Below are 27,951 nucleotides of genomic sequence, written 5' to 3'. Positions count from 1 at the left end.
CTGTAATACCAACAACAAAGAAATGTAGTGATACCAGAGTGCTTGGGTCAAAGACTTGCAGCTTCTTCCCAGCCTGAGGAGTTGATGTCCCAGCCATTACTTCATCCTGCAAAGCTTTTGATTGAATGGAGCGTGTTTGAAATAGGGTTTTTTTTGAAGTTGTTCAGCAAACCAAGGGACTCAAAGCCAAGAGCTTCTGCCCCATTTTTGGTGATCAAGGTACTGTATTGAACTGCACATCCACTGTGAATGAAATGTGCTTGTCCTCTGCTGGCTGCCATGTAAACCATGCAGGCTGGCCAGTCCCCTGCCGCTGTTACTCAACACCATCTACCAAAACTTCTCTCCTTAAATATTCAAGTCAAGTTGCAGAAACAGCATGAAGAATTTCCACACTGACTTACAGTAAAGTAAGTCATTTTAATGTGTTTTCCCTTCACAACAGTAAAGGGAAAATACATTAGAGATTGATTCAGAACTAACTTCAGGATTGTGTTTTTGGTAAAAGTGCATACAATTGCTAAAAATGTAATTAAAAAGTAGATTTAACTTAGGATCTTTTAAGTGGATAGCAACTTAGGTAAGAATAAAAATAGTTAATTTCCACAATCCAGTCAGCACAAGTCTAGTATGTCATGTTCACGCAAAGACACAGCTAAAGACGTGAAAAAATAGTTTTCCTTAATATTTTTATTTAATAAATTTTGTTCTCAAGGCTGATGTGCCCTCTTACGTTGCAAGATCTGGTGAAGATGCCAGCTAAGCTTTCCACTCATTTAAAAATACTGCACTAGTATGAACTCACTACAAGCAGTTACCATGCTGTGATTTCAATTTATAGGCAGAAATGCATAGTGTCACAGATTACCTGCATTAAAAATGTACTAAATTTGGTTGTATCAGTGCAACAACAAAGAGGTATCCACGTGGCACATGTGTGGGTTGAGTTCTATCTGGGTGCATGCATCTACCAGTGGGGCTTGCACTACTGCAAGCAAACCTGGGTGTAATTGATAATTCTATGTCTGGGTTTGGATTAGAAGACAAAAAAAAAAAAAAAAAGTTATTTCTGTTAAAAGCAGCTGCAACTTTTATTTCGTAGACCAAAAATGAAGGCCCCCACCCCCCGCATCATACACACACACATAGAAAAGGCAAGACCATTGTAACCATTCAAGTGAAGGATAATGGTGGGCAAACCTCCAGGACAGGCATCTCCTCAACACAGCCCATTCAGCACAGGTAATCCCACTCAAGTACTACAGGCTGTTTTGTTAAAAATCTCTACACATACACGCATACGCACGCACACGCGCTCTCTGTGCATCGCTTCAGGTCACTTTACTGCATAATTAAAACAAGAATAAAGTAATGAAAACATTGCAGTGATACAGCAACAGAGGTCTGAGGCACTCAGGGCAGAGAAGACGTTTTCTGGCGAATTTGGAAGTAGACGAGTCCAGTTCTGTGAAGCACTAACCCCTTTCCCCCATCTAAATTCTGCAGTGCCAAGGGGAGCCAAGGGTATGCAGCACTTCTTATTCTTGGATCTGTGGCAACAAATTCACCAGACATTTTGTAAGAGGTGTATTTTATGCCCATGATTGTATGATTTTTAATGTCTGTGTTGGCTTGTGTTAACAGTGGTGTAAGATGAAGTCTACAATGGGGTCTGAAAAATGTTTCATTACAATTCAGAAGAAAAAATTAATTCCCTCAGCAGAGACACTAAAGATGATGGAAGGGAAATGGCCTCGGTAAAAAAAAGGGTAGAGAAAAAAGAGGCTTAATCAATCCACACTCTTTAACGTAACCATTTTCAGCTCGCCATGACCCACTAACAAAATATAAAGGGGTATATATACCAACTTTGCCCACTCTATACCCTGTCTGAGGAAAAAAAGATTAGTTTTCATAGCTGCCCCCCTAAGACTTTCCCAAAAGCCTGAAACTCACTCAACCAAGGGGGAAGAAAATGACCCGTTTAAAAATTACCAAAAGAAAATGAATACAGTGTTGAACGTGTTTCATTTTCACACACTCAGACTTGTTTTGAGATACTTCACTGTAAGTCTTGCAAATCCAATCCCCCACAGCTACTGTGGATGTACTTTTTAAAAATGCCCCACAGTTAACAGACGTAGGGATCCCATGAATCATGGGATCTTTTTGGTTCTTGTTGCATTCCTTTACCTAGGCAAGTCTGATACATCAGCTTCACCAAGCTTTTGGTGCAGGAGGCTGCCTGCAAGTACTGCTTTGCCAAAAAGCAGCTTATTCCAGGCAGTTGCATATAAGACAGACTTTGTTAACTTCCCATCCTGTCAAATCTCCAGCAAGAGAAACAAGTCCTGCCATTAACACAGTGTGCCACCCGCAGTGGCAATCACCACCAGCAGAGAGATGGGGGCAGAATTAAAGGTAGCCCGTTCTTGTACGTGCGTGTCTTTCTCCCTTCTGCCCCCTTCTAAGCTGAAACAAACAAGGCCCAAAATAGAATCTGCAGAAGTAAGAGCAAGTCTTTGGAATAAGAAATGCTTAAAATCTCAGGTGCCTCTCACAAAGCAAAAGTGACAGGTCACACTGAAATGATGAAAAAAACCTGGATCCCAAAATATCAAGTCCCAGTGGGAAAGCTTACCCACGCTTTTCTAGCTAATATCATGGCAGCAACAGAAGCAATTGTGGGTCTAATTGGAAGAAAGGTGCTAAAGAGATAATTGAAGAAAAAAGGAAAGTACAGCGTGAGTGTTGTAGGTAGGAGGAAAGCAGGAAATTCTTTAAATTCTTCTCTGCTTTTGCAGACATTGGGTCAGGTTCTTCGAGATATTCCTCTTATCTACAATCACCAAGAACAAACAAAATCTTTCTATTCTGTACTCTTAAAAAAATGCATAGTACAGGGGCAAAAAATAGATATATATTTCTTGTTCTGATGCACCTGCTCAGTGTGGACTATCACTGGGTCATGAAGTGGGGGCGAGTGCTGTCCAGGCGGCGGGTCAGGATCTCGCAGCCCGTGTCTGTGACCAGCAGCGTGTGTTCAAACTGCGCCGAGCGCTTCCCGTCCCTCGTCACCGCAGTCCAACCGTCGGGCCAGGTCTCGTCCTGCCAGCCACCTGGAAACAGAAAGCATCCCTTCTTGCCAGCTTTTAAATAACAGCTATCAGTCCCCCAAAGAGAAATGAAAAATCTATCAGCTCCACAGGATAGAACCAGCATCCTGTTCCATCCCTGCTTAGGAGCAAACGAGAGTAACCATTTTAACTCTAGTGCGAAACTGCTCACCTTCACAGATCATTGGCTCAATTGTAAATACGTGACCTGGCTTCATGACTCCAACTGCCTTGTTTTCTGCAATAAAATAAACACTCAAATTAGAAAAAGAATACCATCTTAGTAAATGACCGAATCCTTGTCCTAACAGAATACAACAGAAACACAGTACAGTCAAAGAAGCCCTTCTGAGATGATCTGTTCACTTCTCCACTTTTATGTATACATAAAGATTTCCCTTAGCTCTTTCCTTCTCCCCATCCACCAACACTGTAATACTTACTCAAACAGCTTAAAATTAATTGCTGTCTTTCTCTCCAACAACTGGAATTTCAACTCTAGTTCTATAAAACACTGAAAAAATATAATACAGGAATTTCTGCACACTTCTATAATGGAAAATCATAATTAAAAAACAGAAGTAAGAAGCACTTAAGATATTCAGAGAAGGCTTGGAATCTTATTTGTTTGCACTGAGCCATTAGCTCCAATAAATTGTCAGAATGTGACAATGGTTAAATAATCCCATGACTCCATTAATGAAAGACACACTGCCTCCTTATTACCTGGATAATGGGGTCATAGCAGTGTCAGTGATAATGCTGTGTTCATTAGCTAACATAAAATAGCAGAGCATTTTGAGCCATCCAGGACAATAACACAGGAACTATTTGATGTTAAATGCACCAAAAATGCTTATGTGGAGGCACATGAACTGAGGGACAGCATGACTCCAGGAGTGCAGTTTGACATGAGAAAGGCTTCAGCCCATTTCCTCTGTTCTGTTTCACATGGAAGGACAGACAGTGCAGCTCAGATGTAACTGAGCCTGAGAGCTGGAACAAACTCCAGAACTGCACAGGAGCCATTAGCTCCAAGCTACTTTGCTGCTGTAGACAATTTGCATTCATTTTACATCCCCCTATCTAACCTTAATTGTGTTAATTTATTACACTGCCTAAATCACCTAGAGGCTTTAAAAATCTCAGACATCAAGCTGCCACAACAGCAACAGAACATTTTTCTTAGAAAATTATCTTTTTGCTTTTCAAACTCCTTTCATAGTAGACTAGAAATAAGCAGCAGCATTCTTTTTTCTCCAAGAGGCTTTAAGTCCCTCAGATCTCTCCACTTAGCTTTTGCTGTGACTCTTATTTAAAAATACCAGGAAAAAGACCCAGCATCTTTCCTTCTGGGAACAGACATATTTGCCCAATAAAAAAAATTTCAAGGTTCCAAATAGCCAGGAAAGATAGAAATTTCCTTTGTCTTGGATTGGATTTTAATGGGTATAAAAAGCTTTCCACCGCCAAAGAACCCGTATTTTCTTCATTTTACACAACAAAAAGTACATACCAGGAATTGATACCCTTTTACCCTGCAATTAACAGATTTTCTCTGTTGTCAGAAAAAATAACTTGGGGAAATGATGGCATGGAAAGTCAGGAATTGCTAGACTATATTCTATAACCAGAACATGTGTTAAAGCTCATTAGGAGATGGGAAGATGAAGGCACCTGTCAGGCCTGAGGAAGTAAGTGTCCTTTATCAGGGCAGCTTTACAGCTGAAGTGAGTGTGAAGTGAGAAGCATCAATGCTTCACAATGTTTACTCTGCCCTTAGTTGTCCACTGGCACTTAAAATTCCATCTTCTACCTCTGTTTCTTAGTTTTGCTGGAAAAACTGTTATGGCCACCATGGACATTTCCAAAACCTACCACTACTGGGGGAATGTTCATTCCTCCTCTGCCACACACTAGGATGAAGTTTCCAGAAATACCTAAATCACAGCACTCAAATGAAGAAAAGTGAAATAAACAGGATTCATATTCAAGCACAACACCCATCTATACTATTCAAAGAGCTTTTTATTTGCATCTGTAAATGGCAGTAAGGTTTGGCATAGAACTTCTAAGGAGAGAAACATCTGGCAGTTCATGTCAGACAAGAATGTCTAAGGGAACTCAGCTGGGAATTCAGGCAAAATCTTTGAGCACTTACCCAGTACTGATGAGAGCTAAGACTAACCACGAGTGCAGGCAGATAATGCAAGCACAGGTTCATAAAGTATGCTACAGGCCAGAGTTAAAAAAATATTATTTCTCAAGTAGCAAAATGCCCACTTGATGGCCCAAGTAAATTGGGTGCACTGACTGCAATTCACTTGCGTACAGGATAGCACAAAGGGAATGAATACTCACTGGCATAATGGGGCACGTTGGGAGCTGTATGGAAAAGTTTGTGGATTCCATGCCCGCAGTAGCTCCGAACCACTGAAAATCCATTTGCTTGAGCGTGTTTCTGAATTATGTTCCCCAGTTCTCTGTACCGAACACCAGGTTTTACTGCAAAATTAATGAGATACAGAAAGGAATTCAGAGAGCTTGCCTTCAACACAACTAACCATCAAACACCATCTCTGCAGCACTCATGGCTTGTGTGTCCATCTGTTCCAGTATGCAACTTCCTATGATCACTTAATCCACTGAGTGTATGTATGTGAGTGCAATACTTGAGAGAGGGAGGAAACTATCTCATATTAAAAAAAAAAAAAAAAACAACACAAGAGAGACAGAAGAAAACGCCTTTTTCACAAGAATACTATTTTCTTCCTTTCATGGATGCAACTGCTCACATTAGAAGGATGCTAAAGTTTGAAATTAAAAGTAAACAATTTTCAAAGTACTTGGTGAGCTCTCACACCCTGAGATGCAGTGCTTTTTGCAATTAATGTAGGAACTATATTTTAATGTACACTTATCCCTCTACTATGTGAAAAAATGCACACAAAGGACTGATATTTAGAAAAATAAAGGAAAATGGGTATCTCTAGTCTTAGAGAAGATTCTCAGTGACAATTCTGCAGCAAATAAGAATGTTCATATTCAGGCTTAACTTTTTTGACAATCCCTTTAGGAAGCCTTACAAGTTAGAGAGTTTGAGACACATGAAAATGCTGTGAGAAATTCACTTTGAGCACTTGGGACAAGGGAGTAATAACACCATAAAAGCAACAATGTTTCATCATTCAGCTAATGAAGATTCATCCCAAAAACAACCTTGAGTCCCTTAAAACAAAGTATCAAGCTTTTCCAAGACTATTCCCAACTCCCTGAATACATGCTGTTCCTTCAGGAGCCAGATGTGTGGTTTTGTGGAGGCATCTTAAGCAGAGTTCACATAAAGCTAAAGCTTTATGTGAAGCAACCATTTAGTTCAATTCTCTGCTAATATAAGTGACTACAACTGAAACCCCGAAGCTGAATTTACAGAAAATAACAAAAAACTTATACTACTGGAATATACATGCTTCTCCAAAAATTAAAAAGGACATGGTGGGGAAGAGATTAATCTGTTGTGTTTGTGCTAAATAGCTGTGAAGTATGGGCCTGACAGCACAAGCAACTCATTTCAATGGAGCAAGGAGCCCTCTGCCTCTCTCTCATACAGCTCTCCCAGCTAGAGCTCTGCTGGTCCAACAACATGACATTAAGAGCATTTAAAGAGGGGAGAGGTGACCTCCTTTTAACAGCTGAGACACTTGCTGCCAGAATTCCTACTCACATGCAATGTCTAAAACCCTTTAAAACACATTACAGCATCTAAAAATTGGTAAAAAACACTTAAAGTGAGAATTCTAATCTTATTGTAATGAACACAGGGAAATTTCTGTCAGTTTCTACATCAAAGCCAGGATACAAAGGATAAGAGACAACACATGTAACATTTGCTATAAAAAAGTAGAGGACCAAAGATACACACTGTTCTGTTTTAGCTGTGAAAAACAAAGGGGTCATTTCAGAACAGCAATCCCACATAACCAAGAAATCTCTATTCTTTACAGCTCAACCTGGCAGTATTTTCTCGATCACACAACAGATACACAAGACATCAACCTTATGGATTTTTGTCTTTTCAGCTGCACTAGCTATCTCCAAATTATTAACCCAAATTGTGTTAATTTTAATTTCTTTCATTTACATTTACTTTTCATTAAATGCAAGTTTAAAGCATATATATATATGCTTTAAACTTACTATATATAGCACTTTAACTTCAATCTTTAGAGGCCAAGCAGTGATTAAATTATAATGGAGACTTTAAGAAGCTGCAGGGTATAAAAGATACAGATGGTACAAGTACTTCCAGGGACTTAAGAAATACTTTTGTTTTCGGAAGTTAAACATGCAGCTACCTTTCTATCTCATTGTATATCTTGATGCAGCTGCCCTGACTGTTAACTAAGCAAGGTAATTAAAGTTCTCTAGGTACTGGAAGATATGGATCTGTCTTCTCTGGCACACTCCCAAAGAAAATCAAGAGCTCATAACTAGCTTTATGAAATAACCATCAGGTTTGGCAGGGCTGAAGAGACATGTTTAGGTGCTCACACAGTGTTTTACCTTACCAGTTCACTGTGTAACACCATACAAATTATAAAAGTAGGGATTTCCAAAACATAATTTGCTTGTTGCATTCTCTTAAGTTACTCAGATCAAGGATGTCTTACTCATCAATGGTCAAAAAAAGGATGTTTCCATGTCAATATCATCCACAGATCGGCTCAGCATCAAATCCATTTTCCTCATCAGCCCACATTTAAAAAGAAGTTGCAGCCACCACTCACAGAAGCATCACTGCATTACACAGCACCCATCATCAGCTGGTGACAACACACCAGTGCTTCTGCGTGCTGCACCAGAAGTCACCCTGAGCAGTGGCAATAGGAACAAACACGTTTGAGAACCAAAGGCTTCATGCTGCAGGCGAGACTCACCTGCATCGATGGCTTGCATTAGGCACTCATAGGTTGTCTGGACAAGCCTCCTGGCACCCTCGTCCACCTCCCCGACATAGAAGGTCTCGTTCAGATCTCCGTGGTAGCCATTGCGATAGACGGTGATATCCACTGCAAACAACAGCAGACAGGGAAATTAGCGCTCTGCTCCTCACCTGCTGCCTCTCCACTGGTCAGAGAACACGTACAAATGGGGGATTCCAATTGTGAAGTGACTACTTCACAGGAATTCCCTAAGAAAACTCTTCCAACTTATCCTATAGATTCTATACAATAATTTATAAGTTAGTGTTGAACTGGTAAGCAGTTTGATTTAATGAAATAAAAGGAGGAGGGGGAGGAAAAAAAATCCCCCAACAACGCAACACAGCAAGCTAGCATTGGTTTTTTAAATATAAAAATGGGAAAGAGAAGCTCTTTGCTCCATGGGGATTTACCTGGTTGCAGTACTTTCTCAGAATTAATTCCAGCACTTATAGGGAGAAATTAAATTTTAAAAGATATGTAATCATGGTTTTGCATATCAAGTTGTCTTGCTATGGCAGAATGGGAACTCTTGATTCTAAGTCTTTGTTGGTCATCTGGTAGGTCTAATATCTGCTAGATCACCAAACCCTCTAGAAAAGTTATTGATCTTCTATTCATGAAGAAACCCACACCCAAATCCTCTCACAGGTAAACAGTCTTGAAGGGAACTGTAGTGATCAATAATGCTTTAGGAATATCATACATGAGCTGCTGAGAGAGACCAATACGATCTTGATAGGAAGATGTGGGAAAACAGACTTTGGTAACAACTAGACATCCCTTGCTAGTACCCTCTGGATTACATGTGCCTGTGATTAAAAAAAAAACTGTTTTGGACTTTGGCATGGCTTCCAGGCTAAAAAGTTTTAAATAAAATAAAAAATGGACAATTCCTTTTAGTCGTTCATTGGGTACATGCCCTCCAAGGTACCTTTTCTATCCCTCCTTGTAAACTGTTTTCGTCTTCCTTTTCAAGAGGCTTTTGAGCTTCTACTTTACAGAAAGAAGCCCAGTTCTTTCTCATCACAACAAAGCAGAAGGCTCCAAGCTCGATCAAGTGCAGGAATGTGGGCAAAGGTAGGACCAAAGCCTCTTCCAGAAGGTGTTATCTAGGGCTGAGGTACAGCCTTGGCATGCAAATAGCAGAGAGGTAAGGCACCATGTAGATGAAGGCAAACACGTTGATTAGAAGGCTGGAGTACCTCTTGAATTAGAAAAAGCTGAGAGAATTCAGATTGTTCAGCCTGGAAAAGGCTTTGGGGTGACTTAATTTGTGGCTTTCCAGCACCTGAAGGGAGCCAAGAAGAAAGATGGAGAGTAACTTTTACAAGAGCATGTAGGGACAGGACAAGGAGGAATGAATTCAAACTGAAAGGTTTAGATTAGATACTAAACGAAAATTCTTTCGGTGAGAGTAGTGAAGCACTGGAAGAGGTTGCCCAGAGAAATTGTAGATGCTCCATCCCTGGAAATGTTCCAGGCCAGGCTGGATGGGGCTTTGAGCAACCTGGTTCATACTGAAAGTGTCCCTGAGACAGCACAAGGGTTGAAGCCAAATGATCTTTAAGGTCCCTTTCAACCCAAACCGTGATTCTATGATTAGGCTGGACTCCAGCAATGCCAGAAGAGCTGGCAACAATAAAGATCTGCACAAAGGCATCATCTTTGAAATTAAAGTAAGATAAAGAAGCTTTGGCATACATTGTTACATGTACCCTACAAGTTCAGAGCTTTCAACCAGACCACACCTTACCTAAACGGGGCAGCAATCATGAGACTTGTACTGAAAAGGCTGGTACCCACAGCACTGAGCTGTGTGCAAATTGTACAGTTCTTACAATAGCAAAATTGTAAGAATCTAGAGCCATCTAATCAAGAATTCACACGGAACTAATCCAGTTGAATAATTCAATATACACTCTATTCACTATATATACACAGTCTGGAACAACTGGAATCTAGCCCACGAGTGGAATACTCAGGCACTGTACTAATGCACAGATCAGCGCAGAGAACTATAAAGCTCTTAAAGTGGACTGAACTTTTGAAATCATTTTATTAAAGAAATACATTAATTAAAGTATGTAAAGAGCAGAGGTAAATGAAAACAAGCTAACTGGTCAATGAGAACAAAAGCCCCTCTTAAGAAGCTATTCTAATGATGTTGCCTGCTTCTGAAACCTCACCTTACTGCATCGTTTAAGTGCACACAAGGTAAAAATGCTGAAGGTTAATTTTCACAGCACTTACCATTAACAATATCTCCCTCCTGCAATGGCCTCCTGTCAGGAATTCCATGACAGATCACTTCATTCACTGATGTACAACACGACTTGGGGAAATTATAATAATTCAAAGGGGAAGGATAACAATTCCTTGCAATACAAGCCTAAATAGACAAAATACAATTTACACTAGTAAGTTTTGTACCAAGAAAAAACACCATAAAAAACGTATGTGCAACAGCTGTACAGTAAGAATGACAGGCTGAAAAGCAGTGACTCCAAAAAACAAGATTCTTCAGCATTTCTTGGCAATGTTTTTGTTATATCTTGCATTTTTTACCAGGAAGAAATTAAAGCTACTTTAATTTTGTTTCTACTCATTTTCATGTTTGACTGTGAACGCTGAGATATTCAGGTTTGAAACAATACATGGCAATATTTACTCAGTCTTAAAAGTAATTTTCAATTACCGCTTTTAAGAGCCCAGTCCGAGATTTCTGCAAGACACACAAACTAAACAAAATAATATTTAGCACTATTTTTCCCCCAGCATTAAAACCTTAAGCTGCTTCCCTTGAAATGCAATAACCTTTCTGTATTTTTGCAAAACTGACACATTTCATATATACTTACACATACAGACATACACATACTTTGTGACATACTGAGCAAAGTACCAGAAAAAACCTATTGTGTTACCTTTTTAATTATTTTATATTATATAGTATTATTACATATTATTAATATTATATAATATATTAGATATATTATATTATATAATTCATTTTATTATTTTTCGAAAAATAATACTGTTTTTGAAACTGCAACATATCAATTAGGGATATCAGTCAGTACCAACAACTTGCCAAAGTTTCCATAAACTGTTGAGGAGGGGTAACTCCATGTTACCTACTAGCTGTTCATACTACACATTATGCCTAAGCAAGTAGTTTGGTGTTTAATGTAGTAGTTTGTGTTTAACAGTTTTGAACTGTTCAGTGCAGTTCAACAGAAGTCTCCAGAAAGCAGACAATCTTCGTTCAACAGCTGCAGATGCAGATAAAAAAAAAGCTCTCTAACAAACTTAACTATACCAAAACTGTTTCCTTTCCCACAACGCACAGAAGTAGCCTCAAGTACCAGATTACATGATTCATAGAGAAGACAGCAAAGCAAAAAAATTACACAATATCTATGGAAAGTTAAGGCAGGAAGCATTCTGGAACAGGTTTTTTAAACACTTCACTGGACTGTGGCTTTATTTTGTCAGACTGCATCAAACATCTTGTTTCAGTTTTCTCTGAGGCACCTCAGTTCTGATTCCCAATCATAAATAATTTATTTCTCCTCTACATGTCCTAGCCAACCACAAAGTACAAGAAGTCCATGGCCTACAAATGTTGTGCTTTATATAATGGTATCTGTGGAGCAAAAAGGGTTTAGAAGAAAGAAAACATAATATTAACTGAGAAAGCAAAAGAAGAAACTTAGAAGAAATCTGAAGCCAGAAATATGGAAGCAACTGATACAGAGAGAGGCCCAGGAGTTCCTGAATCACGTTGAACCTACCAGTGCACTGTAGCACGTTTCTCCCATCTGCACTACCCACCAGCTTCAAAGTGGGAAACAGTTTGACACAAAGAAATGGAATTCATGCAACAAAGAAAACCAAGAAAACCACACAATAATAATTTAAAAATAAAGAGATAGAATAAAACACTTATAAACACCAGAAGAATAATAAACTAATCTTACTAAATGGACAGCATGATCAATTTCTTCAGTAGTTACTCCTGGTTTCACCATCATGGCAGCAACATCCAATACTTCTCTAGCAAGCTGCAAATGAAGCAATTTAAAACAGATTTAAAATTGATCTATTGACTTAATTTAAGTTGATTTAAAATAGGCCAGGACTACTCTCTACAAGATTTGTAACCCATTTTTTTGACAGCTACACTGAGATCACCAGAAAAGCTGTGTGGAGTTGGGCTCTAGAAAGACTCTGAGATACCTCCAGGTCATGTAGTCAGCCACCTCTGTGAGAGCTGAAAATACTCCAGTTAAGGTTTGGACCACATTTTCCTTGAATGCCATCATCTTAAATCAGACTACCTAAATGCATTTCAAAGTTTGACTCTATGCACAAGGAAGTGGCTACAGTTGAACAGCTTTTTTTCAAAAGCTGTTTAGGGCTTTGTTTTGCTTTTTAGTTTTTACTTAGTACCAACTCCAGGAGAGGAAAAAGTTCTCATTTCTGCACTGTAAAACATATTCTTAACAAACAACATGTCAGGCACAGATTGTCTTACTACTAATAACAAATGCAGGAAACAGATAAAAGTCATACTTCTGCTTGTAAAATACTTTACTGGGCATTGGAGTCACAAGAAGAGAAAAAAACAGAAGATATAAAGCTTCCCAAACTATTTTTCAGTGCTTTAAAGTGGTTTGAAAGTTTGTACTCTCAAATGTGGTATGACAAAGTGGTAAAATCATTACAGCTTTTTTTTAAATACTATAAAGGCACCTTGCAAGAAAAATCAAAACCCCCTTACCCTACACACTACTCGCATCCCTTCTATATCCTCAGATGACAGTATTTTTATTTGAGAGGTTCCTTTTAAAGCTTGTTCTGATTCAGACATTCCTGAAAAGAGAAAAGGAAGAGTATTAAAAAAACAAAGAAAAAAAAAAACATGTTATACAGAATGATGATCGCTACACATATCCAATCCAGGAATTTCCTTAGCTTATCAAGGGCAATAGAAGTACAGACTTTCTCACCACAGCCTAAAGAAAGAAACCCACCAAGCCATAGTATTATTATCATTATTCAGATTAATTGGAATTCATAAGCCTTCCACAATACCATAATGTCCCATGTGCTCAGGAAGCCCATTCACTTACTGCATAAAACCATCATGTCCAGTTAGTCAAAACACAGCCTTAAATACCAGGTTGACAAGGAAGTTGTTTTATTCATAGAGAAGCATTTTTCAGCTGCTCTTAGAAAATACTTAGTGAGAATTACATTCATAAAGGGTTACATGAGCTTGGGAATATATCTGGTTATACTACTGCAATAATCAGCTGACAAAAACACATAAATTCTTCCTACCAAATTCTGTGCAATCTCAGCTTTAAAGATGAGCAACCCCATAAAATCCAGTATTTTGTGTTGTTTTAATATTTACACTTTTTAAAAAATAACTACGGAATATCTTAAGATTAAAAAATAATGCTAACAGACTTTATAGCAGCCTTTTGGGGAAATGCAATGCCCCAATACTGGTATAAAAAGAGGAAAATATCAAAAGTAATTTTGAATGCATTCCCTCTCTGTCCAGAAACAGCTGAAACTCATACCCCAGTTTTCTTTTGGGGGTTGCATACTACAAGGTTTTCTTGGTTTTGTTATAAAATAATACATTTTCAACAGATACACTGATGCCATAGAGAATGGTTTAGTAGAATTCATCTGCAACAGTCAACTCATTGCTGTTTGTTATCAAATTAGCAACAGAACTAGGACTTGTATGTTTGAGATTAAAAAAAAAAAACCCAAACCAAATAAACTCACTCTTAATTTCCTGTACACCTTCGAAAGACAATCCATTACAAACTTTGGACTCCCAAAAAATATTTGCAACTGTGATTTTTTTAAAAATATGTAAGTTACTGTGGAGAAGTAGTAAAGTGAGAACAGATAAAAGAGGTTCCCTTCTCCAGTACCTCCTTCATGCTTTTTCAATGGAAAGGAAAATAGAGAGCATGCATAACACTCATAATTGTGATTTGTTTCATGTTACCTAGTGGGTGATCAGCATAATCCGGTCTCTGAATATAACTTGGCACAGGTCTTGTGGGCGTCTAAATAAATCACAGGCAAAACTGGTTAGGTTGCAACACCACTTATTACAGTCACAAAAACAGTCACACAGCAAAATTAAATACAATATTAAACATTTCATGTGAAATATGGCCAAGTCCATTTAGAAAAAGTTGCAAAGTATGTAAACACTCCAAAAGTTCCAAGTTTCAATCCCAGACACTCTGCTGTTACCCTCTATTGCTATCATATTATACAACTTTTAATAGCCAACTGTACAGCTTTGTAAAAATCAAATTTTTATTGTCAAGTGAATCAAACTGGTTTTATAATGTATTATGCCTTATTGTAGCATTTTTTTTCTGCTGCTTTCCAGACTGCAAGTGCACTGGTTCCAAATGCATCCCTCTTCTCTTTAGCAAGACTGCTACTTCTAATCACCACCTTAGTCAAAATCTCTAATTTAATTTCCATCAGTCTCCCAGCAGTCACAAGACAAAAAATAAACATGTTCAGAGGTTACACAACTAATTACTTAGCCAGTGAAATGTCCCAAACACCTTTTTCTCCAACAACACTAACAAACACACATGGGCTCAGGCTCAGCTAATCTGCTCTCTAGTGAGCCTGTAACATGGACAAGACTTAGAGAGAGGATGCCACTGGGGCACCTTTTCTAGCACAGGCCAATTAGAAAAGACAAATGTAAAGAAAATGCCATTACTGCTGTAAAAAAAAACTTCAGCTTACTCCATGTACAAACTTGTACCAATTGAAAAATACACCTATGTCTGTATGTCTGTGTGTGTATATATATATATATATATATACACACACACACAGAGTTATATATCATCATCTTCTAAACCCACCTTTCACAACCAAAGATCTTACTGACCTCTGCTGTTCTTCACCATTCCAGTGCAGGAGATTACTGTAACCTCTGTTCTTTCAGCTGTTCACCAGTTCACTCACCAGGTTATTTTAAACCATTTACATAATATAATATAAAATAATTTATTTAAATTCTAAATTAATTCACCTGAACATTTAGAAACAGACTGCTCCATAATGGGTGAGGACAAAAAACAGCAGGGAGACAGCATCTGAACTAGCAGTAGCTTTTTTGCAGAATAAATGTCACAGTGTACATCCAAAGGTATAAGCCTGTTACTGATGCTCACAGGCACTCCCTTAATTATAAATATACCAGAAGATAGAACAAGTCAAACTAAAATGAACCACGATAAGGACAGCCATGCATGTCCTTGCCACTGGGTTCAGATCAAGAAGCTCTTTTCTCTCAGCAAAACTGTGGGAGGTCATCAGGTCAGGAGTGGTGCATTAGCTGCTACAGAATGTAGCAGCTCTGGAGTGGAGTGGCACCTCTTGCTTACCAGTGGATAGTGCGGCCGGAGCTTCCCAGTGTATCGATAACCAGACCAGGGATTTGTGTTAACATCGCCTTCCAGGCTCCAGGAGGAAACTTCACGCTTAGCTTTTTCATCTTCTGAAAAGAGAAGAAAAAGGGGGAAAAAAAGTTGCAGCAGCAAAATCTGTCCTACTAAGAATGAGGACTGTGGGGTCTAGAAAGTGACTTACAAGTGTGTAAGTCTAGACCTGACTCCTTCTGGAATTTCAGATACTGATATAGTAAAGTGTAAGTAGCAATTATCATTTTGTATTGTCCATTCCAAATTCATATTCTTCCCGCCCTATTCAATAGCAAACTGGGGAATGTCAGGACTGAATGCACAAAGGAAGTGTAGTAATTAAGTTGTTCTTCATTTGTAGTTTTATAACACAGCGCTTGTTTTCATTCCTGGGAAAAAAGCCTGTTTCTACAGAGGCACTCAGGATCCCTTCAATTAATTCCCTTGCACTGCAGGGGAACATTCCGTCCTTGTGATCTCCTTTAGCACCCAGTGACCAAAATGACCTGAGGTGGGAAGGAGACCATGCAAAGGTGGAAGGGAGGGCATCCTACTGTCAGCCTCAACACAGGAAGCTGCTACCCCTCCAGAGCTGATGGAGAGAGTGCAGGTCCTGCTACTTCTGCAGATCAGGACAAGCAGTGCTCACACCTTAGGAGATGGTCCCAAACTGCTGGAGCTTCCCAGCTCTCTGAACCTTGTGAAATTAATGTCTGACATGGTCCAATGACTGACTTCATTCACAAATAACACATTCCTATGAGGGCAAATTGAAGGTGTTTACACAAAGGATTGAAACACGCAGATCCTGAGCAATACCAAAAGGAGAAGTACTTACTCAGAAAGAGAAGGCAAGGGTTAAGAAAGAGCACAGTAACATTAATCTTTAACTCATAAGTGGATAAGTTGTTTGTTTTCTCTTTTTATATCTCAGAAGGATGAAGAGGTAGCAAAAGGTCTGCCATTGCAAGCCCTAATGTCAATTCCTCAGAGCCTCTGTGGCTGACATCTAAGCCATCTGCTCAAATGGCATTCAGTTCAGATGAAACTGAGAAATAACAATTTAAAAGTCCAAAGCTGTTCATATTTACACAAATTAATAGGATGCAGAATGCAAGTGTGAACTATTAGATCCCTACACTGGGAAGGCAGAAAGAAGGAAAACATTTGTAATTATCTGTACTACTCCAACCTATTTACCATTCAACATTTATCATAGAAAAAGAAGCCTTATTGGGTTTTAGGAAAAGAGGTAAATTATTTGAGGATAAGGTAGAATCTACCAGTCTCACAGTATTTCTGTACCAGAGCTATCAGCTGTCACTAGGGCACACAGATACTCTTACTACCCTGAACTGAACTCAGCAAAATCCTAGCTATGATACATCCTCCCTCAGTGGCTGTACCATGGACACAAGCATTCTCCCTTTTTTCCCAAAAATGTACAGAACAGCTGCACTCTGACTCACTTGTGTTCCAGCAAGTGTCTAATCACAAAGACTTTGCAAGAACCTTTCCCACTGTACTGCCTTTGACTGCATTAGACATCAAAATGCTATGAAGGAACACTACCTTACAATAGTGATTTATTATTCTCTTTGCCCTTTATTTCAGCACCCCTCTTTCTGTGTTCATATACCTGGCAATGTAGCTCAAGCAGTAATTCATGCAAATAGAAAAGTGAACAGAAACAAACACTTCTGTGAACCTTTGCCTCTAAAATTTTACACAGCACTTTAGATTGTTAGAGAACTGGATTTCAGATACGCATCACCCAGTGCAAGGTATCTTGGAAAAAACCCCACTACCACTCCTAGGCAGAGAAGCACAGAGCAGTTGAGGTTGGAAGGGACATCTGGAGGTCATCTGGTCCAATCTCCAGCTCAAGCAAGACTACCTACAGCTCACTGCACAGGACCAAACAAATTCAAAGAAATATGAAAATGCATTTTAAAAAGTAATGTACTTACTTGCTTTCTTGTGTAATAACTTGTGAGTGGCCCAGCTTCCTTTAAAGCATTCCTAGAATTGCAAACAAAAATGTATAAATACATGTTTTAAGCATTATTTATGTGGACAGACATGCCAAGCTGACAAAACAGAGAAGTAAATATATTTTAAAAGAAAACTGGAAGACTGTTTTTATTAACCCTTGAGGCAATATGCACTAAATGCTACTGGTAACTGCTAGTCTTAGCAATAGAAAATATCACATTCAAAAGTTTATGAATCAGAATAGGCAGAAAAAGCACAACTAAACAGACAACACCCATGGCAATGAAATACACTGACATAATCCTATATATTGACTATTAATCATTTCAATGAGTAACTAAACTCCGTGGTGGCTGCAGGTTGGCTGAAGCAGAGTCTATCTCTGTACCTGATCTTACAGCACTGCAGTGAGCAGCAAGGTTCTCCCTTGACTCCTACATGGAGCCATCTCCCTGCTAATTGCATCCCTTTTGCCTCCTGCTCCAGCACAGGAAAGCAACAGAGGCCAATTAGCACAACCACAGGGGAACTAATGAAGTAGAATAAAGGTCGGAAATGAGGGCTGCTGAGTGAAAATAAGAAATTGAAAAAAAAAAATTGAGAAAGTTGAAATGGAAATCAACAAAAGAGTGACTGTGGAGGAGATTGGTCTTTCCTCTTCCTCCCAAGCACAAATAGAGCAGTTCATGCAACGAACAAAGAACCAGCAAAGGGGCAGATGGAAACGACCAGCAGCTGGAGAATAAAGAAGGACTAAGATGAAGAAAAGACGTGAAAGAAAAGAGATTTTAGTAGAAAAACCGCAGAAGGCAGCATTAAAGGTGATCCTTTAAGGTGCTAATTGGCAAATTACTTAGGTTTGTAGCAGAAATTCTAAATCAATGCCTATGTGCACTCAAAACATCCATTAAGAAACTGCTAATTCCAATCATTGACAATTACAGCTGAATTTCTGAACAAAGAGGCAGGAAGCAAACTGGTTTTCTTTTTAAGGAGAAACAATACTAATGCTGAATCATCACTGTAAAACTACCATCCAGAGCCAACAACTGATTCAACATAAAGTATACAACACTCAACCAGCCCAAGACAACACATCTGCAAACTGAGCCCAGCTTGTAACATTCTACCCTTGCTTCAGGGTTGCTCTTGAGCGCTCTTGAGCAGCCTGCTCCTGTTGAGCCACCTTCTCCCTCCTCCCTCATTAGTCTTGCAACCAGTAAGTACCAAATTGCACTCACAAACACACAGTGCAGTGGTACACAAGCACACCTATGTTCAAAGAGACCCTGCCGTGTGTGTGCTGTTCCTCTCATGACCAGAACCAGCTGCTCGCTGTGTTGTGCTGCCTCACACACCAAGAGTGACTGCACTGCCAGGAGCTCTGAAACCAACACTTACACGATGACCGGAGAGAACGTCACTTCCAACAGCAGCCCAAGTTTACTGTCACACTTATATAACCCACTGCACACACAGACCTTTGCACTGCACTGTTCTCTGCTGGGGAGCTGGGAGAGAAGGAACAGGTTTTAACTGAGGCCTGCTTTAGGGAAAAGAAAATTTTTAAAAAATCTAAAGATGCTATTTCAAGGACATTGGAAGAACCAGTAAGGTTTTAATCCCCTTTCAAACACGAGGTCTTTGTTCTGAAGCATAAAAGAAGGACTAAGCAGCTAAGGACTTAGAGCAGCTACCAAGTCTGCAAGCCTAGAATCCACTTTTTTGAATATAAAGGAGTATTTGGGGAAGGAAGACATACACCAGCTGTGGCAATTACTGATTGTAGTTCATTCTCTGCTTCCTATGAAATTTTGGGGGATGTTCTCCAATGCCCTTGCTTTGTCCTACACCAACAGCTTTTCCTCTCTCCTGGCCCCTAACCATCAAAAAACAGGCACACAGCACCAGGGACAGTAGCATAACTCGAGAGGCTCCATTTTTGGCTTCTCATTTCCTACAACCTAAGATGATTCTGCATAATGCTGCTGTGTGCCTAAGTTCTCCCAAACATCTTTCCCAGATTTTACTTGTCCTCTTATCTCCACAAGAGCAGCAGCTCTGCCAGAACTCCTGGGGCTCAGCTCCAAAGCTGCTGTAGCCCGGGACAACCAGACACCCGCACCATGTGTGCATCCATCAACTGCAACAGGCACGCACAGTACATCGAAGCATTTTGGTGAGCAGGGGCTGTCACAAGAGCACTGAACATTCCATCAATCTCTCTGCCTTGGTCTGACACTTCTGGAAGGCACTCAGAGGACATGCTGCACATCCACCTACAGCCCATCTATTTTGTGTAGGATCAGTCACATGCTTCCTGCGAGCACTGGACTGACCGGGTACATACAAATTATTTATGTTCAACAACCTACTGCACAAGCACCACATTGCACATAACTGCAGAGCTCTGCCTTGGCACTTCCACATAAAAATACGGCAGCTGTCATCTCACAGGGTGGAGAATCAGAGCTCTGGCAACAAAGCACTCCCAAAGTACCACTGCACATTGCAAACACCCTCACCCTCTATACTGCAGACTTCCCAACAAGCTAAGGAAGAAACCTACTCTTTCTCTCCATCTGGACCACTTTTTGGAGTATTTTCTGGAGAAAATTATGCTTTTCACTGAGCTTTCTACTGACACATCTACTTCAATCTGGCTATTACCATTCCTGTCTCTTAACAATTCCTCTGTGCTCCTATGCCCTACCCAGGTCAGGATAGAAAATTTTCAATGACTAAATAAACAAAATCCAGGGAAAAAAATTCCAGGGTGACTTTTAATATTAAAATGAAGACAATAAAGGTGGGGGTTTTCTTCAGATACAGTGAAAAAAGGAACATGTAACACTGCACAGCTATATTTTAAAACATTAAATAGCTTCAGGGGGAAAGTACACAAGAACAATATGAATTTGGCTTCAAGTTCCTTGGAAGGCTTCCTAGGTTTCATTTCAAGCACTACATAATCCATTAACATGCCTGATATTAATAACCCCACCCTTCTCACCTAAAGCGTGTTTCTTTTTTATTGCACATGACTTTTACACCTCAATCAAGACAGACATGGAAACACTGAAGAAGACTGTACAAGAAGAGAGGTCAAATATATGAGGAAAAAAAAAAAAAGCAGAGGGGTAGGGTAATCCTTGACTTGTTTTAGAGCAATCCTTGACTTGTTTAGAGCAATAGAATACAACTATTCTATCGGTAAGAAAAATATAACAGAGGCTGCCAACATACTGAAACCTTCATCAACATTTCTAGCTTCAGGACATTCTTAAGCCAATCCCACTGGTTTTGTGTTTAGAGACAGATTCAACCCAGTGTTCATCAGAATATATCAAAAGGTAACCAAAGGCACAACCAGCATTACCATTTGAAAAGATTCCTGTTGGATGCCCTTGTGGAAGCTGTGTTATTTCTGAAAATGATATTTACCTTAAGGACTCGCCCAATATCAAGAGAATCGTGTGGCACAGCAGCGTTTGTTTTATAGTAGGTGCATTTTCACTATGAACACAGGGATCACTACCAAATACCTCAAGGGTTTTTTTTTAATCAACCATTGAAAGAACAAAGCCCTTTAAAATAGTTATTGAAGTAATTAGGAAAAAAAAATCTGCTATGTTTATTGTCATCTTTACAATAATAACAGAAAGCTTCTTATTCATTCAGTTCATGTATGCATACAATCTGATTAAGAGGTAGAAAAGTACAGCCAACTGCAAATTCCACAGGAAAAAAGGATGCTCAATCAATATTAGGATATTACTACACTACAAACCTCTGTATAGCACAGATATAACAAACTAGATCTAAATCAGCTACCCAGAGACATGGATGCCCCATCCCTGGATGTGTTCACAACCAGGATGGATGGGGCTCTGAACAACCTGGTCTAGTGGAAGGTGTCCCTGCCCGTGGCAGAGGATTGGAACTGGATAGTCTTTAGAGTCTGTTCCAAGCCAGGCCACTCTATGACAGCCAAGCCCAGGAAGCTATGCAGGCACCACAGCACAGAATCCAAGACATGCTGACAGACTGTGTTTCTGAACGGCCTTTGCATGGGAAAGGCTCATTTCAAGTTAGCTCTGGCAAGCCCTCTGTCAGCACTCCAACTTGTGTCCAACTTCCACAGAATTACCCCTTCCTCCATCCTCTATGGTCCTCATTTAGAGCCACTGCAATGAATTTCAAAAAATATCTACTTTACAGAAAATTTAAAAAAATATAGTCAGAATCAAGACTATGAGGACAGACTGTGTCTTTGCATGTCATTATATCCTGAACTGCAATGGACAAACTGCAAGTGCCAAGCAGCACACTGCAGCTAAAAATATTCTGAGCAATCTTTTTAACAGAATTTACAAATGTCCTTCAGAACGTAAAACTGTCTGGGGCTTAACCTGAGACCATGTCATTTTGCATAATGAGAACTCATTTTTAACCAAATACCTTAAAGGTATGCAAAACAGAAGACAAAAAAAACCTCTGAAGTACAACATTTAGTTTAATACCAGGTTATCAATTATATATACATATTAAATACAGCACAGATTAACTCATATTTTACCCATAAGTACAAGTATGTTGAAGTGTTAATCCATTTGATGTTAAATGAAACAGTTGACTCTTTTCAGCATGCTGAAATCCTTCTAGAGCAGTACAAGCCCACAGAGGCAGCCTGCAGTCTGAAAAGCTCTGTACAAAATTCCCAAAGTAGTCTAAGCAGAACACATGAATAGTCAGTTTTTCAGAAGAGTTGGATATGTGTTTTCAGAATATGTTTTCAACTCCAAGGGAAGCACCTACATGCAGAACCTTGGTGACAGCTGGGTTGATTGACTTTCTCCTTCATCTAAGACCTCATCTTACCCTGAGACTCCTGGGTCCCTCATGACCAAGCCCTTCCTTTGAGGAAGGGACTGCATTTTGCAGCTCTTCAGATTTACAGAAACATACAACTGATTTTTGAGTGTAGTGACGGAACAATGGACCAGAGGAATTCCAGCTGGACTATCCTGTCAGTACATGGAACACTAGCTCAGCAAGTATGCCTACAGGAGTCTGAAGTTTTACTTTCAGAAAATCATGAAGGCTCAGCCTTCCTATCTCACCAACAATCAGGTGCTTACCTCCGACACGTATTCATCGTGATTTATAGGCTATTGAGAATGTCAGCTTCCTGATGAAGGAAATCTGATTTTCTAGAAGACGGTATCAGCTGAGTGCCATTTATGCCTGAGGAAACTCAGCTGGATCCAAGCAGCTGGTTTCAGCCTATTTCAGGCACAAAGAACAGTGAACCAAGGATGAAATACTGCACTGATGTCCTATGGGCTGATGTGAGAGAGGACAAAAAATAGTTTCATCCAGGTCTATTGCTCCCTGCTCCCCATCCCCAGCACATTGACAGTAAAAGGAAAACAGCAAAGCAGCAGATGGGACAACAATCTTCTCTTCAGGTCCCCAATTTTTCACAAATTACTGTCACCTTGAGCATCCAAAGCTGTCAAGGGCCCAGAGCTGAGTGTCAGTGAAAAATGTGCCTTCCAGAATGCAGTAAATTGTATATAAACTCACTGAGAGAACGTAGCAGCATTTCTTTCCTGAACAAGTCATAACCCCACCTCAGATATCAAAAGGCATCACGAGATATTGGGAGGCACCTACCAGTGCAAGAGAGACACTGGCCCTGACTGTACAGTTCAGAGAAACTGCTACCCCTTCAAACACCTAAAACACACATGGCAGAGTCACCAGATAACCCCAGTCCTCACTTCTGACTCCAGAACCAGACCACTTCATACACCTTGTGACAACACAAGGGCACACAAAACAGGAAGGGGCAACACTTCTCCTTGAGTAAGTTATGACTACTATTAGCATACAACCCATGGCCACCAGCTCTCAGAGAAACAAAAATGGCAAAGGCCACTGACTTCAGAGTAAGAGAGTGTTTCCAGAACGTGTCTACAAGTAGATATTTCTGAATTTGGCTGGAGAAATGGCCCTGTACCAGCATCTAGTCCACACCACAGTAAACCTATTATGTTTTGTCCAAGACACTTACATAAGTAGTATGAAAGAGGAAGTTTTTCACGAAAGCAACACAAAATCACCAATAAGTCATCCATTCGCAATTAGAAGGCTCATATAAAAATGGTAACTGGAGTTCTCAAGAACAGTCACTACTCTCCCCTTCTTTATCCTTCAGCCACTTGTAGAAGACATAAAAGAAATGCAAAGTGTCTATTTAAACACAAACTCCTTATGTATACTACACACAATGTACATGCAAATGACTGTATCTGTAAGGCAGATTTCACAATAACAAACTCATCTTAGCAAGAGAAACTCTACACCTGAGATGTGATGCTGGACATCTGTGTGATTTCCACATTCAGAAGATAGACTGAATTACTGTATCTCACCATAGGATGATAAACACAACCAACAGTGCAATAAGTCCCTAAATAAAAGAAACCAAGATGGTGAAAAAAGGCAGGTGGTAGTGACAGTACTTGATTTACTAGCCTAAAATATTACTAAGGGTTAACAGCAGACAGCATCCCTCAAAAGAACAGTTCCTCTTGTTACAGCTTGAAGTTAAAGGGGGAAAAAAAAGCCAGGGTTCAACACACCACCTCAAGAGCTTCTCTGCTGCTAAAAGCCATTTTTTGAACTGGTCTCCATGACCAGTTCAAAACCTCCCTGCTAGGCCAGAACCTGGCCACATGGCCCCGTTCCATCCATGATCCACAAGCACAACAATTATTTAGCAACTGTACTCAGTTTCCAAGGTGCCCAACAGCCAGAGAGGAAACAGTGTTGGCTCAAAGAATCCCAGAGAATGTCAAATTACTCCAGCCTAAGCACTTTCAGGGCATGTTGCTGAGGCATACGTTTAGATACAGAGAAAGAGAAAAAAATAAGTGACCAGAATAACACCCTTTCTCCCAGAAAGGAGAAACACAAATGATAAATCCACCAGGGAAATCATTGTCTTGATGCAATCTACTTGGAAAGTTCACTTCAATTCTCTATGTGCAGTCATGAAAAATAATTTTTAATCAATCTCCACACTACACTGGGATTCTCAGCCCTATACTTACTATACTTACTTCCTATACCTTTCAGTCCTATATCAATTTTTTCTTAGCAAATGTTAGTAACTTATAATCCAAACACATGGCTTCACAGGGTTACCATCCTACAGCAGTTCACAATTTTCTGTTGTTTAATCTTAGCACTAGAGAAAATAAATTCCTACAAATTTGGTTTTAGCTCTGATTGGAGTTTTGGCTGTACGAAAAAGTCATTGTAGGCTTCCAAGCAGATTAATTACCAGGTGTCCATGCCCATACAGATGCTTTTACCTGTCAAGGAGACGCCAGATAGCTTGTGGCTCCCAATCCATCCTCAGCCCAAAGGAAGCGCCCACACACCTGCCCAACACCAGTGCATTCCATAAGGACAGGCTGACTTTATAGCTGGGCTAAACTGGGCCACAGTGGGCAAGGCTGCTCTTCAGCAGCACACTCCTGAAGTGTTTCATGACCCTGCAGTGCTAAACCAGCAAAACAACCCCAAACAATTAATGCAACTGCTTTTCCTCCATTTAAAAGAAAACTCTGAAGACCTCAGAAGTGGCTCACCAAGGAATCAGGGACAGCCTAAGGCAAAGGGTAGAAGCCTGCATCCTTAGAGGGAGGGAGCAGCACCAAGCCAGCTACAAGACAGGCTGTGCTGTGAGGTGGAATAACACCCTAGGTCCACTCACTAGCTTATCTAGGAGTTATTTATGCATGTAAGACCAGAATGGAAAGAAAACCACCAAAGAGAGAACTCCACAAAAGTTTCACCCATGCTAAACAGCGCACTGCTGTCAGCTGAAACTTGCTGGAAGTTCAGAGAAAATAATAATCCTTCATCGGCCATGTGCTTATTTGAAGAGGCAGCCAGGTTGTCAGCAGTACCTCACCTACCCCCCTGACTGTGCCAGCCAGACACTGGGGCAGCAGCCAGTCTCTCCATGGCACACACCAGGGGACAGCCAGTCTCTCCATGGCACACACCAGGGGACAGCCAGTCTCTCCATGGCACACACAAGGTGACAGCAAGTCTCCTCCATGGCACCAGGTGATGAGGAGAGCTGGAGCCTTGGGAAAATTCCATGCTGGGCCCCACTCAGGGTACTAAGGGGGGCTAAGGGTCTTTGCTACAGGAAGAACACGGGGACTCTTCTCTCTGTACATGACATTTCTTGCACATCTTTACAACAGGCTGTCACTCATGTCCTTCTCTGCAACACCTCGCCACAAAACCTCCAAAGCACCTTCAGTGTGCTTACCCACATTCCTGATTGGCACAGCAAGGGACAACACGCCTCAAGTCACTCAGAAATGGGATGACTGGGATTCCCAGTTCAGTACTTAATCTTCTAGGCAGGACAGCTTTACAAGCATGTAGTCAGTTATCCAGCAGCCTATTTTAACAAGCCAAGAAGTATTTCCAGTAATTCCCCTTTTTCCTAACAACAGCAGCAGATATTTCCAAATAATTAAAACTCAGTATATAGAAAACAAGAATCTCTGCATCCCATATGGAATTAGATGAGTTAGAGATGGGAAGGAGGGGAGTGAAGATGTAACTGGAACTCTGCACATTGGCCTGTTCGTTCTCTTAACAAATGGTTTTGTCATCACCAACCAATATTTGAATATACCAATGATGCATTTATGATGAGTTTTGTATCAGACATGTCAAAACACGCAGTAAAACCTAGAGCAAATCCTAGAAGTTAACCACAAGCACCATGTGGGAACTAGAGATACAGAATTGTCAGAACAATTCTGAGCTACAGTCGCTCTAATTTGGCATCGACTTCCAGCACAGGGCACAGAGATTTCAGGGGAAAGTACCAGAAGCTGTGCAGCAGGTGTGTCACAAGCACGTGAGAAATTTTCCCCTAGTCCTATGCAAACCATAACTATCAGCTTACATCCTGACTCTGAAAAAAATTCTTCCCAATTAATAAATTAATCTAGCTGATGTGACTGAATTATTTTGTTATGTTTAACTACAAAAGTTCAAAGACTTTACTCTGAGTTATAATTTTGACAAGGAAAGCCAGTGTTAATGTCTGAACTAAACACATACATCCTCACTGATTTTGACAGAATTACACATACAAAAAGTTCAAAGGGTTAGGCTATGTACTTCAGTGCACATTTGAAAGTTAATTAAAAAAAAACAAACAAAACCAAAACAAACCCCACAAACAAAAAACACTCATCAGACAGTTCTTTCTATTGAAGGACCACGCTCTGTTACCACTGCGGCCCATAGAACACGTTCAATTCTCACATTTCTCCTGGGAGCTGACTGCTCTGTGACATGTGGCCTAACCTGAACCTTCCTGTCTGGCACCCTCAGAGCACAACACCAAAGGACTTAGTGGAAAAAAAAAATAGGAACAAAAAGGGAATAATACAAAAAAGGAAGAGTATCAAACAGTTTTTACAGAAACTCATAACTTAAAGAAAATCTGTTTTCAGAGCAACAAGTCTCCTGGTGTCTATCAAAGCCGAGCAACTCCAGAGCTGACGCCGGCAGGGAACCGCAGCCGCTGGAATTTGATGAGCACGTCCTTACTTTGTCCCACTAAGCCTTTATTTTTAAGGGGAGCACACGGACCACCCACACCTTCAGGCAGCGGAACATCCGTGCACCTCTCACGAGCGCTCCGGCTGCGCTTTAGTGCCGCCGAGGTCCCGCATCGCCCGCGGCCACGAGGAGAAACGGGGCTCCCGCCCGGCCGGGGGCCGCCAGCCCGGCTCCCCCGGCTCCAACAACCGAGGAACCGAGGGCGAACTTCGTGCGGGGTCCCTGGCCGGGCGCTGCTGGCCCAGGCTGGGCGGGAGCGGGCGGGCACAGAGGCAGAGCCGGGCACGCCGGGCCGGGCCCGGGCGGCCGGGAGCCGGCGCGGGGAGCTGGATCCTGCGCCCGCCGCACGCCCGGAGCGCCGAGCGAGGGGCTGGGCCGCGGGGAACCTCACCTGCGAGCAGAAGTAGGAGCCCTGGATGCCCAGCTTGAGGCAGGTGGGGCACTGCAGCTTGGCCTCGCTGCTGCAGCCGGCGGTCTCGCAGACTCTGCGGGTCTCCACCGCCGCCGCCATGCTGCCGGGCGGCCACGGGGGAGGAGCCGCCGCCCGGAGCTGCCGCCGGCTGGGGCGGGCGGGGAGAGCAGGACGGACGGAGGGAGGGACGGAGGGAGGGGGAGAGGGAGGAGGCTCCGGGGACTCAAAGCCGCATGTAAACCCGCCTTGAACGCTCCCAGCCATGGGCCATCCACAGC

General features: G+C 40.9%; 1 protein-coding gene across 1 annotated transcript; it reads right to left on the bottom strand.

Moving 5' to 3' along the window:
- Nucleotides 1–719: 719 nt before the first annotated feature.
- METAP1 (methionyl aminopeptidase 1) lies at nt 720–27,819 on the bottom strand. The gene is made up of 11 exons (XM_041484275.1): nt 27,653–27,819; nt 17,562–17,613; nt 15,556–15,668; nt 14,139–14,199; nt 12,885–12,976; nt 12,082–12,165; nt 10,352–10,490; nt 8,054–8,185; nt 5,478–5,621; nt 3,289–3,354; nt 720–3,119 (listed from the first exon to the last, which is right to left on the bottom strand). Exons 1-11 carry the CDS (start codon nt 27,770–27,772, stop codon nt 2,959–2,961), a joined length of 1,164 nt encoding a protein of 387 aa, XP_041340209.1. The 5' UTR covers nt 27,773–27,819; the 3' UTR covers nt 720–2,958.
- Nucleotides 27,820–27,951: the final 132 nt, after the last annotated feature.

Source organism: Pyrgilauda ruficollis, unplaced genomic scaffold (genome assembly GCF_017590135.1).
Source record: "Pyrgilauda ruficollis isolate IOZ18807 unplaced genomic scaffold, ASM1759013v1 scaffold65, whole genome shotgun sequence".
NCBI classification, from domain to species: Eukaryota; Metazoa; Chordata; class Aves; order Passeriformes; family Passeridae; genus Pyrgilauda; species Pyrgilauda ruficollis.
The sequence above is the reverse complement of the archived record's forward strand: the minus strand, read 5'-3'. Positions and strand labels throughout refer to the sequence as shown.